Genomic DNA, 16956 nt, shown 5'->3' with positions numbered 1-16956 from the left:
CAGTAAATAAAAAAAAACACTCTGCATTGTAAACTTTAAATGTGATTTTTGTTGGTTGGCTGATACACCGCTCGCCCTCGCCTCACCCTCAGAAATGCCTTGTTTTCCAGAGTCATTCCTTCCACTGTTTGAGCCTCATGATCAACGTTAGCTTTGCAACAGCGAGTATAATGGATGGCTTTCCGCTGGGGACGAAGCCATACAACAGGCATCTCTCTGGAGGTAATAGCGGTGTAAATTACAGCTTATTGTATTAAGCAAGGGGGGGGGGGGGGGGTTTTGGCATCTAAACACGGCCACTGTGTTATTCCCACAGTGGCCCAACTAGAGCCGAGGGAAACACTTCCTGAGCCAGAATGGAGTTCATTGGGGGGGACAACGCTCTTTTTCACTGCCTCAACTCCATATTCCCTCTTGTCTAGTCCGCTGGGAGCAACCAGGAAACTGAAATACGTGCAAAGTTGACAGGTTCTTTTTATCGTACAAACAATGAAATGACCTCCTCTCACAGATTCTTACTGTAGCTTATGGCCGCAGGGTCGTCAGTTTAAATGCAAGCCTTGGAAAATCAGCAACAGGGAAAGTGAATGAGACACTGCAGTCACACCAGGATACCTTTGAACAGCTAGGTTTGGCTTAATGTATACGCCTAGGTAATTACAACTTGGGGTCTTTTGTTATCATTTCTATCTATCATTTCGGTTATCATTGTTATCATTTCTACCATGTTATAAAAAAACATTTTACTCAACAAATTAAGTGCTGCTATCTGGGAACAAGGCGACATGGAAGTACTGTACAGGGCAAAAAAACAACACAAATGTTCAGACTCAACAAGTTTAGCCAGAATAGCTAAGCCACTAACCAAAAGTGTGATGAGACAGACATATGGGTAATAATTCCTCATTTCACAGGAAAACCGAATCTTCGGCTATAGTACAGTAAAGTACTGTAGGTGAGAGTTAAAACAGGAAGTCGGTCTGTGATGGATGTTTGGGTAACAATCTTACTGTTTGTCTTCCTTTTATCTTGGAACAAGTTTGGCCAATCTGTGGGTATGTTTAAAACCTGTACTATCGTCTTCCGATTTCGCCAACTTACCAGAAAAAAAGCCATGAAAATAAGACTGGGGCAGTTTGAAAATGTAAATATATGAATGAGATGGAGGATGTCAGTGAAAATGAGCCAGAAGATTAAAAACAAAAATCACTGTTCTGTTTCTCCCTCAGTTATTTTCCTCTTCAGGTTCTCTAGGCCTTCTACCATTTCATCATCCCTTGTAATCCATCCTCCATCCCTTTTTTTCGTCTTAGGTTTCTTTCCTACTGCTTTTGATGTCTCTTTTTCTGCCTCCACCTTCTTTCCTTGGTCTTTCTCCCTCCATATCTTATAACTCACCTCGAATCAAATCTATTCAGTTTGTAGTCTGTTTCACCTGCACGATCAGACATAACTCTGTATTCTAAATCAATCAATGTTATCACCGTTAGCGATAATTTTACCAACTAATAGCTAATAAAAGTTAAGAAATATCAGTGTTAGGTTCATTCTGTCACAACTTTTTGTCTCCCTCCCTTTGTGTCTCAGACGATGAGGCAGAACACATTTGATAAAATGGAAAGTTTTGCAGTGCAGGGCAGCTGCTCTCCTCTTAAAACAATGAACTTCAGCCAATTCAGCCCATCACAAAAAAAAAACAAAAAAAACACGTAAGGAGGGTCTGGGAGGGGGTCGACGGTAGAGAAACACAGCAACAGCTGCACGGGAAGCTCAGTGAGCAGAAAATGCCGTGCGAGGGAACGTGTCAGCGAAGCCCGTCGTTCAGCATTAACGTGCCGTTCGGCTTGTAAGCCCCCTCGCACCCCACTACCACCGCCTCTACCCCTCCCTCCATCCCATTCCGTGCAGCTGTCAGGCCCTTTTTTCCACGGCTCTCTCGCCTGTTTTTTTTCTCTTCTCCATGCATGTCTTTTCATTCTTGTGTTTCAAAAACACGTGAGGTAATTCAGCTTTCACTTCATGCACGTTATTCCATTCCTTGTCGTTTTTTGGTCCAGTACAGGACTGATGCACAAATATGTCACTCGCTGTACTTTGCAGCTGTAACCATCGCATGCATGCAGTGTACAGTTAGAGTGGATGGGCAAAATAAGTGACCACATGAAAAGGGAGGGAAAGTGAGTACATTGAGTCACAGTCTGACATGCAGCTACACAGGCTAATCATATTGACTTAATTAATGCTAGATGCTAAAATGCTATATTTTACCCTGATGATCAGCAGTTGGTAGGACTCTTCAAAACAAAACAATGCAACTAACAGACCTCCAAAAAGCCAAATCCACATTTGAACTGGCACTAAAAGCTACAAATCTATTTCTGCCAGGTATTAGTCTGGACAGTCATGAAAACATATTCTCACTTAACACTGACTGAGTGATTTGTTGTGTCTAAAACAGGGCTATTTGTTTGAGAAGGGAAAGTTTTTTTAGACATCTAAGTTACATACAGCCGCTGTTTCAAATGTATTTGAATGACTGTATTTGAAGAGACAGTTGTCTAAGAAAACCTTCATATTTCAACTGAAATTAGCCTAATTTTAACCTCAACATCTTTTGACCTGCAAATTACAAAATCAGTGCTAACTTAGAAGCCAAATACCTGCTATATGGAAGAGTGATCTCCGTCTCTGACAAGACTATATAGACACTTTAAATCTCTCTGACAGTCTCAGCAAAAACTGCTAATTAAAGCTTCTGAAAGTGTGTTTAAATGTCAGCGCTGCAGTTAAGAGATAACTTGCAATCAAGGCCAGGGCTCAAGGATGCATATCTTGATGTAAAGAGCATACAGTAACCTTTAACAAAAAAGGAAGAGAAGTGGAGGAAAGCAAGAGGGTTAAGGCCACTTCGGTGTATGTGGTATTTAATAGTCAGATCTTTTTAGGAGTTTCCATTATTTTGTCCATTATGTGAGGCCTTGACCCTGTGTACCGGCGCTTTCACTCCACCAGTGTCACCAAGACAAACGACTGCATATTCATTATGGTAGAGGGGAGTCTGAGTCTTTATGATAGGTTGACATGCAAATCCAAGAGAAAAATTACTCAAAACGGAATCTAAATTATTGCTCCACATGATTCAAACTCACAAAACTAAACCCCTCCTTTGAGCAGTTCAACTGTGTCAGCCCATGGTATCTGTGCTGTTAAATTGTATGTATTCTCTCAAACTGTCCTTAAACAAGACACATAATATGCACTTTCCCGCCTTAATTTAAGTCATCCCATGACTAAAACCATGTCCGATGACTAAAATCCCCTAAAGCAGTATTGACAGGTCATGTATGGAGGTTGTAATCCACTGTTGGTTTGTACAACGACAGGCAAAATAGGACTGTTTGCTCAGATGGCGAACTGGAACGTGGGCTTTTTGGAGGCTCACTGAGCACAGGTCAAAGGTAAGCAAATTGTACAAACAAAAAGGTCCTGGGTGCTTGGTCATAGTTTCCCCCAACATGCCTCTAGCAGAGGCACCTGGAGCTGATGTGTGTTGTGTCTCCAGGAGGGCGCTTACACTCCTCATGTACCAACATCCTGCCGAATTTACATGAAAAACGAGAGGTGGAAACCACACTGGCTGCTGTAGCATCAGGCTCTCTGGTTACGCCTAACTGCTGGTATTTTACATGCAAATGAGGTCCCTGCGAGTCTAAAAAATCACTAAAGACACAAACAACGTGATTTCTTTACCTGTATGTGGCGTCCGTCGGCGGTACCCAGGTATGCCACTGCACGGCCATGGACCGGCATCACAGTAATAGAGGTAACCAAGGTGTTGGTCAGCTCTTTGTGCCAGTACTCCAGCCTTTGGACAAACTGGGTCACCTGCAGGCGGTACTTGCCCTCTTTCCCTTCATGGATTCCCTCATGTGGGTCGCAGTCGTCCGATGAACTCTGCAAAAAAAAAAAAAAAATGCATCAGTTTTCCCCGTGGTGTGCCCCAAGAATAACAAGATATACAGTAATAATAACAGAGTGTTTCTTATTGCGGTTACAGGCATGATATTGATATGATATTAGGTGCAGCCAAGAAATGTCGGCAACATCAGTGTGGTCATGTTTAACATTAAACAAACATCCACTTCTAAGTAGTGAACTTGCATAAAAATGAAAAGCTGGAGCAAGCAGTAAAGACTGAAGCTGATTGCCACAAATATAAGATAATGCACTATAAACCATATATTCTGTGAATCATCAGCAAGGTTAGATCGCCTTATCCAAACACAAAGCCCCTCCTAAAAACTACTGGTTATATAATATCATGTCAAACTATCTTCTTTCATATCTGGCCCGATGGGGGAGGGTTAAGAACCAAACCTCCTAAGCCCCCCTTAGCTTCTCTTTCATCAGGCCGTGCTCGTAATGGAGGTCTCGGCGTGATAGTACCTCTAGGGCAAGTACACGCTTTGTTGAATAGAAGTTTAAGGACGGCAGGATTTCATGGGAAACAGCGAGAAGACTTTCATGCTGTTTTTCATTCCATAAAAAAAAAACCAAAAAAACAAAAAAAAAACGTTTTTCCTATCCATTGGGCAACCCCACTTTATTTTCTTCCCTTCTTTCTCTTCTCCTTCCCCACTTGAGTGTATAAAAATCTGTCCCTCCCGCTCCACTTTTTGGTTTTCAAACGTCGCTGGGTTATGCAGATTGTTGTGTCTGGAGCCTTTGGAGCATACAGTGAAAGGACAGACTGTAGACAGAGCTGGATTCTGGGCCTTTTCTCTATCAGTACACCCCTCCCTCTCCTCTTACTGCTCTCTCATTGCTCCGGCTCTTTTTGTGTTTAGTCATGGCGTCCTGTCCCAGCCTCAGGTTTCATTAATTATTAATGACCCAGAGGGTGGCGGGCCTCTTATGGCTCTTAAGGTCCTTGACCTGACTGCCTGACCAGTCCGCAGCTTTCTGTTGTTTTCTCAGCTTCAGTGGATCATGACCTCTTCACTGGAGTCACAAGTAGGGGGGGAGGGAGTACAGGTAGAATGATTATGAGGACCTGTGGACGGCTTCTTTCAAAGTGCCTCACAGAGCCAGTAAGGCGTTCAGTTTTAGCAGGAAACTCCTGACTGATTTGCTCTCCTCACAGAAATGTTGTGACCTTGGTTTCTACCTTTTGTTGTGACTTAAAGTGTAAAAACTGATCTTGTTGCATCAGAAGAAGTGAGTTTCTGCCTCTAACTAAAGCACTGTCTGGGTCATCAGGCTGTTATTTGTGGTTTGTGTGAAACATGCGGCATCATTTGTTTAGTGTAGATCTCAAAGGCGAGCTTTGAAGATGAAGAGAACAATGGTGGGAGAAATAAATCAGGAAAGTTTCTTTCTTGGTGACATTGCATAGCTGAGACGAACATGGCCACATGAAGAGGGAAGCCGAGGAAAGCAGAGAAAGCTGGCTAACTGACAAGTGCGCAGCAGAGCAAACCTTGGTCAAATGAAATGTCCTCAAGGCCAATGGCAGCAGTTAGAGAGACAATGGTGAAGTCAAACCCAGGGAAAATGTGGAGGAAATTGAAAGCTGGCTGAAAGGTTGAATGTTTTTATGCCAAACGCACAGCTGTGAGGTGGTGCAGCCAGCTGATCTGCACTGAATTACTGAAGGAGCGCAAACCGTATAAGAAATGACAGTTTGTGACGGAAATTGATTTGAAATTAGATAAAGACATGGACGAGAGGTTGATAAAAGCAGAAGAAACATCTCTTCTTCAAACATGATGGACAGGTTGCCTTTGATCTGTGGATCTGTGTGTGTCTACTTTCACCCAGACATTTAGTGTAAAATATGATTCAATTGCACTTTCAGAACAGATTAGCACTGAGCACATAAGAAAAATATGGGAATCGGCCAAAACTCTTCCCACTTCTCAAAACTACAACAGATAGAGACGTCATCACTGTGGAGATTATGCCACGCGGCTCAAAAAACAGTCCCCTGGGCTGATTATTTTCAGAGCAAACAAACAGGACTTTGGGTTGTTTGTTGAAGCGGAGCAGGACGATGGGAGGGAGACCTGGAAAGGACTTAGAGGCATTCCTCTGCCTCTGCTAAGGTATACTGAGGATCAAGGCAAATGAAATTGGACAGTGGAAAGGCTGTTTAGACAATCTTCGTTTGAAGCTCCGCTGCTGTTGTCCATGGCTTTTTCTTGGCACAGAGAAAGACTTTTAGAGGACGTCAAACAGAGGCAAACAGGTTACTCCATAAATAAAGTCTTACACAAAGTTCAAAAGAGAATTTCAAGGAATAATCTCAAAGATTTACATGTATAATAAATGTCTGTTAAGTCGCTATCTATTGAGGTAACACAATGGTGATTGATTCTATGGCCCACTGATTAAAGCCCTGGGTGTCTGTGGCGACATTCCCGGGAAAAATCCCAAGCGGCGCACAGTTATCACCCAGCAGTGGTTGGTCCACAAGAGAGGGTAGGCGGAGCTAACGCTACAGACTCACTCTTCACTTTGCTTGTGTGTGAAGAGGCATACTGTTTTTTCTGGTCTCTTCTAGCGTTGCGAGCAGGGTGATGTTTTTTGATCATGCACAACAAAACAAAATGTACAAGAATGAAATCCCCCTTCCAATACCATGGATAAGTGCCACCAGGCTGGCCATGCCAAAAGACTTATTTATGAACTTCAATATTCAATGGAAAATAATCTCAAAATTAAATAGCACAACATGGTGTCAACATAAACAACGCGGGGAGCGGAGTTCACTTCCCGGCGAAAACAAAAGACTTTCACCCAGGAAACTCGGTTCGTTCCTCGGGAGTGTTTAAATCCAAACCACAATCTTTTTCCTAAACTCAACTAGTCGTTTTGGTGCCTAAACCTAACTGTTGTCGCAGCATGACGCTCACTTTTTCTGGCTAAACTCCACTACCATGGCTACTGAAAGGCTCACAGTCACCTGTTGGCGGCTAAACACATCTACCAACTGCCGCTTATACGACTGAGCTCTGTAGCCGGAGTCACAGAGCTCCTTAGCACCTAAATACAACCAGCAATGGAAATTCGCACCCTGGTTGCCGGTAAATGGTTACTACGGCCAAACAAAGAAAGAAAAGAATGATGACTACAGACAAACTTTAAAACAAAAACAAGTTAGGGCCCTATCTTGCACCCGGCGCAGTGCAAAGCCCGACGCAAGTGTCTTTGCTAGTTTAAGACCGACGCAGTTGTCAATTTCCCGTCCAGCGCACACGTCGTTTAAAAAGCAAATGCACCTGCACCCATCTTTGCGCCCATGGGCGTGCTGGTCTTATAGGGAGGTGTGTTCAGGTACATTCTTGGCGTATTGCTATCTTGAGGCAGCGGGAAGTGATTGCGCCATTCACCAACAACAACCTGGTCTCAAGTCAACAGCACAGCATTTCATTGTTATTTTAACAGCAAATTAGTAAAATGCGCCTAGGCTTATGCACAGCACACTTACACTATGCTTGTTACACACACAGGGAAGCGCAGCAGCACACAAACATGCAAAAGATTACAAATAAAAATATTACACTGCAAATCCGCCATCATAATAGCAATGCGCCAAGGTACAAACGCGCCTGGCTTTTAAAGGGAATGGGAGATGACACTCTGATTGGTTTATTGCATGTTACGCCCAAAACGCACCTATGAAGTAATGAAGACACTAAGTACAACCCTTTTGAACCATGCGCCCGGCGAACGGACCCTTTTTTCCGCCGTCAAACTAGCAAAAGTGGATTTGGACACGCCCTAAACACACCTGTACCAGGCGCTTCACGCCGTGCGCTTACATTTTAAGAGCTTTAAAAAGATAGGAGATCCTGTAGAACCTGTTACATAGTCATCAAAATGCCATTGAAATAGAGGTTATAATCTTGTCAACTTTAACAAAATGCAGTCCAGTTTTGATAGCTAGCAAGATATCTTTTAACCTGCAGGTAACTAAAACAACATGCACTAGGCTTTGCTGGCATTGGATGCTTTATTAAAAAATAAAGGAACACAGTGTAAGGGCACTGTCGGTGCTACAGAAACATTTTGGTTCGTATCAGGACAGTATTAAGGTTTAATACCCGACCCTAATGGGGGGAACTGATTCCATTTGAAGTTAAGTTTAAAACACATTTTTCACCTTTCTCTTACATTCATCTTTTGGAAGATTTACGGTGTTGGCAAGTGCTCCTGATGTTGTACATCTCTCAGGCCATTTTGTGAACGTGTCTTCTTGCCGTAGAACAGGCACCGTCGGGCAGATCCGTGAAATATTGTACACCTTTTGCCCCATACTTAACCAGCAGCCATTGTCCCCAAAACAACGGCATGGCGATAGGGTTTCGGTGTCGTGGGGCTCCTTAACCCTGCGGCACTGCTCAGAAGAGTCAAGAAGAGGGTGAAAGGTGATCTGCGTGGCCTAATGTCGTTTTCATGCTCCCACTGTGGCCCCTGGGTCTCATGTGAATAGACACACTAATGCCTGAATTGTAAACCATGAGCTGGGTTAATGGAAGGAGAGGGTTTGGATACAAACACTGTCACTGCTGTGCAAAAATAGGGTAAAGGCGCTCCTGCTAATGTACAAAAATACACATCATGTTGCGGAGGCTTAGCCCGAGTGAGCAGACTTGCACACATGTACAAAGTCTGTCTGACGCTCAGCTGGCTCTCTCACTGGAATAACAGACCTTTGACCGGCGGAGTGCATGTGCAATTGTGCACTCCAGACAGCGGAGAGGTTTGGTTGTCGTCGGGGTGTGTGGAAATGCATTTTTTAGAGAAAGTGAAATGCAAAGGAATGTTGAGTGCACAAATAGGTCTGTGTGCGTGTATGTGCATTGTTGCGGTAATGTTGGGGCACGCATTACAGTACACCACCTGGACTTACGGTGCACGTTACTCTGCAACCTGACTCTCAGTTGCTGTAATTACCGTGAAGTGTGTGTGTGTGTGTGTGTGTGTGTGTGTGTGTGTTTAAGTACGCAGGTGGCTGGTCGCACCATGTGCATGGAGTCATGTGTTAATGTGTGTTTATGTGTGTGTGTGTGTGCATGTTGCTGCAGGGGACTGTGAGGGTGTTAGGGACAGTTAAGGGAGAGAGAGAAGCTGACAATAGGGTGAGGACAGACTCTGGCGCTCGCAGTGCAGCTGGCCTCGCCCTCGAGTGGCCCCCCAGACGCCAGGCAGGACTGCAGCTTTGTTTATAATGGGGCCTCGTACATAAACAGGTCCAACAGAAGACAGGGAGAATAATATGTGGAGATTATAGTAAAATTAGACTTCTCCAGTTTTTTCAGAAATGTGAAAACAACAAAACTGTAGGGACATATTTTCATTTCATGACATCTGGACTTGTTTTGAAGAACCAGTGGTGATGTAGTACTGATAATATTACTAATATATAACCAGTATGTTGTAATCATTGTGCAGTGTTTAGTCTAATAGCTAAAGATTGCAGTGGGAACTTTCCACAGACACAATTCCAAACCCCTTCGACACATCTGATTGAGCTTTTGCAAAAAAAAAAAAAAAAAAAAAAGAACAAAACCAGTGCTCGGATGGAGATTGGGACACATTTTACAATCCTATTTAGTTGACTTGCCGTTTCCTCCAATGCTTTGCAGCATACAGTTTGTCATATGCACAGATAATGGACACTGTGCCAAAAAATTGGATCTTGGATTAATTTAGCATGTATGAATATTTTCCAAAATAGACACAGTTTTAGAAATGACAGTCTTCATAGTGTCACTCACTGTGGCCGTCTCGATGCAGCGGGGCAGTAAACTGGAGGTTTCTAAAATCGCTGGTTTCCAAAAAACATCCTTCATGTAAAATTCCACCACTGTCATTTTCCAGCATTTGAGGCTGTGAGTAGCAACTACTGAAAGGTCTTTTAGCTCTGAATGTATGAATGTTGAGATAACCACATGTAAAGCAATGTGAAAGCAGATAGCAGTTTTGCAAGGAACGTAAGGAATGTAATTAGGGTTGGGCATTGTTTGGATTTTAACAATTCTGATTCCAATACCGATTCTTCCTTTCGCTTCCGGTTCTTATCGATTCTCGATTCCGATTCTTTGAGGGGTGGAGTTGAAGCGGGTCATGCCTAGTTTTATTTTGATTCAGTGGTGGTTTGCAGTTTTACAGGGCTTTTTTTTTTTTTAAAGCCACACTAGAGCGCTGCTTACTGTGCTCCAAGGCTGCAACACAAGCGCCTGGCCGCTTCGGAAACCAAAACTTGCGCATGTTAAATTGGGAAGCGCTGATCGGATTTGAAACCAAATTCTCCAAACGATTCCAATAAAGAAACGATTGTACTGGAATCGTAATTTTTTAAACGATTCCAAGTAGGAATGTACCTTCACTCTGAGTTCGAAATACTCCCCTCAGGTCGCAGATTTAGAGTACCTCAGTGCAAGAGCAATAGGAGTAAAAACTCCTTTGTTCCATGTGCAATAACTCAGCTTAATTTGCACATGTAATGTAGTGCTTTCTTTCTTTTTTTTTTTAAATGTTTTTAGAGATTGCTCCAGTGGTGATAAATGGTGTTGTGTGTATTACATACAGGAAACCTTTTTTGTACTCATGTCTTTGTATTGTTGTCCTGTCTATATGTATGTTGTCTGAATGTGTTTCTTTTTATCTTTCACTCCTGACTGCATATCAAGTTTCCCATTTGGGATAATAAAGTGACTGAACTGAACTGAACCAAAGATATTCAAGTTGCTGATCCTTAAAGCTTGCGCGATCACGGAAGGCTTGTATCATGTGGATGCGCCGACAGTGCTGTTGTCATTACTTAGAATTCCTCATGGGGGAGACAGAAACTACGCACCATAGCTTTAACCCATTAGCTGACCTTTTCACACAAAGGATAATGATGGTGTCTATGATGAGGTATTCTAGACTTCACATGTTTATTGCATGAACTTTTCTGAGCCTGTGTTTGTAAAGTCTTTCTCAGGGAAGAAGTGGGAAATTACCTTTAATTGCCTAATTGTGTTTTATTTGTTGCCCACGATGATGCACTCCCCACGAACTGCAACCATCCAAAATAGCTCACAGATCTTTGCGTAATTCTTTATTTCTTTTAAAACAAATCACTTCCTGTGCAAAATCTCTCCCTCGCCAAAGCAAGAATCTTCAAACATCACTGACAGAAAGATATTCCCTTATTCAGCCCAGATACTGAAAATAAGATCTTGTTTCTTCATGAAAATGTTGTCTAAACAGCCTCTCTGTGTTTCTCCCCCTTTCCTCCGGGCCGGTCCTGAGTTAAATTTTGCCCTTTCGTCCACCTACCCTCCCAACCCCCACTTCAATTCTTCTCTTGACTGACCACCTTCCTCTCTTTTTTTCTATTTCCTTTACCTCTCTGCACACACATCAATGCACAGCCCATTCTAACAGCTAAATAATCTAGTTGTGTGTTCTCCAGGCTTCTCCCACACAGGAACAATGCGTCACTAAATCACCCCAACTGTATGAAACCTGGCTGAGTGAATGATGATCCTGCATCCTCCGTCTCCTCTGCCTCCAATAGGAGACTAAAATATCATCTCTGAGAACACAGTTAGGGAGGATTTTTCATCGCTGCTTGACACAGCGACTTCTTTTCCTGCATGTGTCAACATATTTTCCTCCTCTTCTTCTCGGAGATCGGGGATTTATGCAATTCAAAACAAGGGGAAGAATGATGAACTGCTGAGTTGGGTGATCGGGGGGGCCAGAAGACACTATTTCTGCTCTGTCTGGGAACTTCTTTGATTCCACGTCTTCTACTTAACGGCAACAGGACATTCTTCAGATGAGCTTTCCAGAGTTGCCTTGCAAATCATTTCGGTCAGACTGACACAGTAGCTAAAGTTACAGTCCGCTGATCAAAGAGAATTAGACCAGGTCAACTCCTTAATACATTCTTACCTTCAGATAAAGATGAGATATTAAGAGAAAATATTTTTCACATGGAAAGGTTTCTAGAAATTAAATCAATAAGGCCAATTTCCGTGGTATTTACAAAACAGATGGGTCGTTTTTTCCGTTGACGATTGATATTAGGTTACATCCATGCAGCTCTTATCCTAGGTGTTTCATAAAAGCTCCTGACATATGAGATACATTACACCATATAAACCCAGGCTTGTCATGCTTGCCTTGCATTTTCCGCATCAGACATACAGTAAAACATTCCCACCGGACTTGCATGTTTCTCCCTGACTTTTATTTGTTTAAATACCGAGGTCACATCGATAGTTGTGACATCTGCTGTGAGGATGCTGTGGCAGGAGCCCTCATAATGGTTATTACTGGCTAAGTGAGGCAGGAAGCTTATTCTACTACAGTAAAAAAAAAAACTTTATTTTTGACTGTTTCTCATGTTGTACTGAGGACAAATTTGCCATCACAGGGTACAACGTGCTTGTCACTGGGGCAGTAGCCTGTAAAGCAGGGGTTCTCAAAGTCTGGACCAAACGGCAAGTCAATCCGGACCCAGCCCTCAACATTATGAAGTGTTTTCTATTTTGAAATACATTTTCTATTGATCAATAAATTATTAGGGACGTTGAATGTACAGGAAGGCAATCGGCAAATAAACATCCAAAAAAAGTTTTAAAAAAAAAACATTGAAAAAAGGTGTAGAAAAAGCTGAAAAACGTCATAAAAAAAAAAAAGCCCTTATTTTTACTGCTAGAAGCTGGAAAAAAGGTAAATTCCATGTAACGGCTTCCAAATTGGTACAAAAGATGACCAGGGAAATTGAGTACTTGAATGTTTGTTGCTTAAAAGTTAAAAGTGAGTTAATTAAATATATAATATATATATATATATATATATATATATATATATATATATATATATATATATATATATATATATATATATATATATATATATTATTTATTGCCAATCGTTCCGGACCCCTAACCTTAAAAGAAATTCAGATGCGGACCTTTAAGGGATAGGTTTGAGAACCCCAGCTCTAAAGGCCAAACTTGTACCATTTCCAAGGGTATATTTTAGCCCAAGAGCATTTATGTCCAATATTGTCCAATGGGGTACACATTTGCTCCCAAAGGGTAATAACTGTAAGAGAACAAATATGTACCAGCACCAATTGAAATCTTTGTATTTGTATTATCAGAATCTATATTCTGTCAGGATTTATTTTCTTCCCAACCTTCAACTCACCCCCTCCCACTTGTTGTTTAAAATAATGAGCACACAGTGATGATTGGCTAATCACACTAACCTTGTGCATTAATGACCTCTCTCCCACTGCTTTTTAAACTATTATTGATCTTATTCCTTTTCTCTTAACTTCATATTTCATTACTTTGACTTGGTTTTATCATGTCAGTTGTTTTGTATTACATTTAGTATTAATGTTCGCTATGCACCTTCTATTTCTTCAATGTCGTTTACCTGTATTGAGGCAGATCTTAACCCATCTGCCTTGAAACATGTGTGTGTGTGTGTGTGTGTGTGTGTGTGGGCCACTGACTTGACTCGTAGTTTAAAATCAGTATCATGTTGTTGTGTGAGTGACCGAGAGAGATGATGAAAGATGCAGCACAAAGACTGCTCCAAATTCTAGTTAATTACGGCATAAATACAGTCTAAAATTGTTCATAAAGTTACAAAATGTATTGTTATTCTGAATTATCGGGGATTGGGAACCACTGCTCTAACAGATTCAATTTGACATGAAACAATGACTTTGAGGTTTAGGTGCTGGCTTTCAGCTTTTGAACGGTCAGTACACCCAGAAAAGCTCCTACCTTCTTGCTTATGATAGTGGTATCTAGCCACGCAGATAGTTTGACTTTAATTTCCATCCATCCATCTTCGTCCGCTTATCCGGTATCAGATAATTTGTACAGTTTTTCAGATATCTGTCTCTGATATCTCTGCCTTCACCACAATAAATTAGGGAAACACTTCACATCAGATAAATGGTGTAAGTATGGCAGTGCTTTTTATATATAGCCCCCGAGGGTAAAAAGGTCGACAAGCATATTGTGGATGAATATGGATGCAAACAGCCCCAACCATCCTGTCTTAATACTTTCAGACTGCTCTGTAACTAAATGAGCTATGACACTGGGTAATTTTAGGGTGCAAATGAGCGGCACGTCTTGCTTTGCTTTTTCAGCCTGGATATTACTCACTCAGGATATTATTTTAGAGCATTAATGTCTTTCTGAGGTCAGATCAATCAACAATCTGGCAGCTAAGCAGAGCGATCAGTCGTATTTACTAAAGCAGCTGCCTTTCCTACATGTGCTCTTTATTATAGAAAGACATGAACATAAAGGGGTGGGGAGTGATTTAATGTTGAGGCTGCTTCGGACAGTTAGCACCAATCATCTACTGTATACGCATGACTTTATTAGCATTAGCGTTACCCTCTCCCATTGATTGTTACAGTCAGAGTGGAGTTTAAACGTACAGCTGCTCTGCCGTGCACAGCCATAACAGCTTCACGGAAAATCTCAAAATAATGGTCCCTTTATGCTACATTCAATTTGAAGCGGTGATATGTACAAAACTGGCATTTTTCAACGTTATTCAGCCAAATCTCTTTCTGTTCCAGAATTCCTGCTTCCTAGCAGTCTGGAATAATCAAATCCACCCACCGGTGCAGACACTTGGCAGAGTCTACACAGTGAAGATTTCACTGCACATTGAAGATTTCACTGTGAGCAGAAATTGCCAAAAACAGCTCCTCTGGCCTTCTCACTACCATGTAAAGCATACAGCCTTCATGACTATAAGTGTCTCTCTCTGCTTCTTGTTTTATGTCAGATCTGAGGGGCAATTTTCTGTCTTGGAGACTGATTGAACTGCGGGGGCCTTGCTTATACATGAGGTAAGGCAGGGAAACAGCAGCTGGAGAGCCGCAGCCCAACAGCAGCCGTTAAGGAACAGCCAGATAACCTCAGGTTGTAAACAGCACTGGCCTGCGCTTCAGGAGCAAGACAGCTTATCAAGCCAGGGGTCAGCATAAGGTCTGGACACCCGGGCCTCCTCATCTTAGCACGGTACTGGATGAGATGAGATCTCTGGCAGGCGCTGTGCTGGCAAAAAAAACTGTGTTTGTACTCGTAGATCTCAGAGCCAGATGAAGAAAGCAAAACAAATGACTGCAGAGTGACAGCGCAAGAGTGGGGAATCTGAAATATAGATATATGTCCTTTAGAGGGAATGTACTTTTTATTGCTCAGTGGCACGGCCTTTCATATTTGTCCCCTTCTAACCAAGTGACACAGAAAAGTAAATGTAATATTCCAGCAGATTTGCACGGAAACCAACAGAGCTAAATATAACAGTGAAATCCCATGGACACACAAACAGCCCAAACCTCATCAAAACACTTCAGAAAACAGACAGGGTTTTTATAGATGCAGATCTTTATGAAGTCACTATCAAATATTTCACTGCATGTCGTGACAGCTTGCCGGTAGCAGCCATTCGTGTGTTTCAGAGTCTCCATACTGCATGACTAAGCAAACAAATTGGCACTACCACTGTCCTGAGAGAGCTGACCAGGAGTGCAACAATGCATCATTGTTTTACTTTTTCACACTTGTAAAACCCCTGGAAGTAGGCATCTGGCTTTGCAGTTTTGCTCAACCTCCTTCTAACACTCTCGTACACATACTGTATATCTGAGATCTTCAGGGATCGGGTTCGGAATAATTTTGCTGCATCTGCTTGCGCTCACTTACTGAGTCACCAGGCCTGAAGCCAGAATATCTAATGCGCAGGACTGGAGAAGGTCAGTATACTGACTTCATGATGAGGGCACGGTTCCATGTTTAACTTTGAAAAATGTGCAGACTTGAAGGTGCGTGATGCAACCAACCTAACTATAACAATGGTTTCTTGACCTGAAAGCAAACTGGTAGTCATTCATCCTCCAAAACAACAATTTAGTCAGGTTTGCAAACCTAACAAAAACTGATTCTGTATTCCCATAAAACTAAAAATAGCCAATAGCTGTCTTTATGAAAGCACCTTTTAAGATATTTTTTAAGACTTTCTTCTCACTTGTTAAACCAATATAATCTAGGCAGAGTCCAGCTGCTGAGAAAATTAGGGTTTTAACCATAAAATCCAGCATCCAGTTCCCAGAAAAGTTACTCAGCCCTCTCAGGTGTGAGCTTGCCTTCCTCCTGTAATATGATTCAAGCCGTCACCGATGAAGAGGATAAGATCAAAGCCTGCAGAGACATTAGTGTGCTAGGGATTGACTAGATTGCTTCTCTGTTTGTGGTGCATTGTTTGAGAGCGCAGCAGACTGATAAAGCCATATAAGTGTGCGTATAGAGAGATGGGGAGGAGGGTTTCTTCTCTCTTTGCCTCCATTACTTAAGAACACATTCCCACATAATCCTTTGCTGGTATTGTGTGGGGATTACTGGTTAAATGGAATAGGGTGGATTAGTCCAGATCTGAGGTGAGACCTTCCTCTGGAATGACATCATTGTCCACTTCCATTTGGTTAGGAAAATGTAGGTGGTCACTTTTTTTTTACTCGATGCTACCTAGACATGCAAGGTGGTTTTGGTTTTATTTGTTATTTGAGATATCCATCTCTGAGACTTCTGCTTAACCCTTGTGTTTTTATATCAGAAATATGGGTTTATTTCAAACCAAATTGCCCAAAAATAACATGGATGCATGGATGTGCTTTGTATGGAACCCATACAACATTCTTCACAGATAAAATTAAGGATTACTTTCATTGCATTTTGGGTGTTTTATTCAATTGCATAGCAATAGCAAAAAAATGTCTATCGTATATTGACTAAACTTTGACATACCAGTCTGTGATCCACTCAACATTCTCTGATCTTACCTATTAGTCAATAATAATTCATGATTTCTGCTTTCATGGTCGACAGGAAGACAACACAATGGTTA

At 41.9% G+C, this 16956-nt stretch overlaps 1 protein-coding gene across 2 annotated transcripts in view; it reads right to left on the bottom strand.

Moving 5' to 3' along the window:
* Positions 1-16956, bottom strand: part of met (MET proto-oncogene, receptor tyrosine kinase) — a 90481-nt gene that overhangs the window by 55752 nt on the left and 17773 nt on the right. For both annotated transcript variants that reach the window (XM_031279724.2, XM_031279725.2), the window contains exon 3: positions 3751-3954. In XM_031279724.2, the coding sequence (XP_031135584.2) occupies positions 3751-3954 (204 nt within the window). The remainder of the gene's footprint in view (positions 1-3750; positions 3955-16956) is intronic.

Source organism: Sander lucioperca, chromosome 7 (genome assembly GCF_008315115.2).
Source record: "Sander lucioperca isolate FBNREF2018 chromosome 7, SLUC_FBN_1.2, whole genome shotgun sequence".
Taxonomy (NCBI): domain Eukaryota; kingdom Metazoa; phylum Chordata; class Actinopteri; order Perciformes; family Percidae; genus Sander; species Sander lucioperca.
Note: the sequence above shows the minus strand (reverse complement) of the source record. Positions and strands in the feature narration are given on the sequence as shown.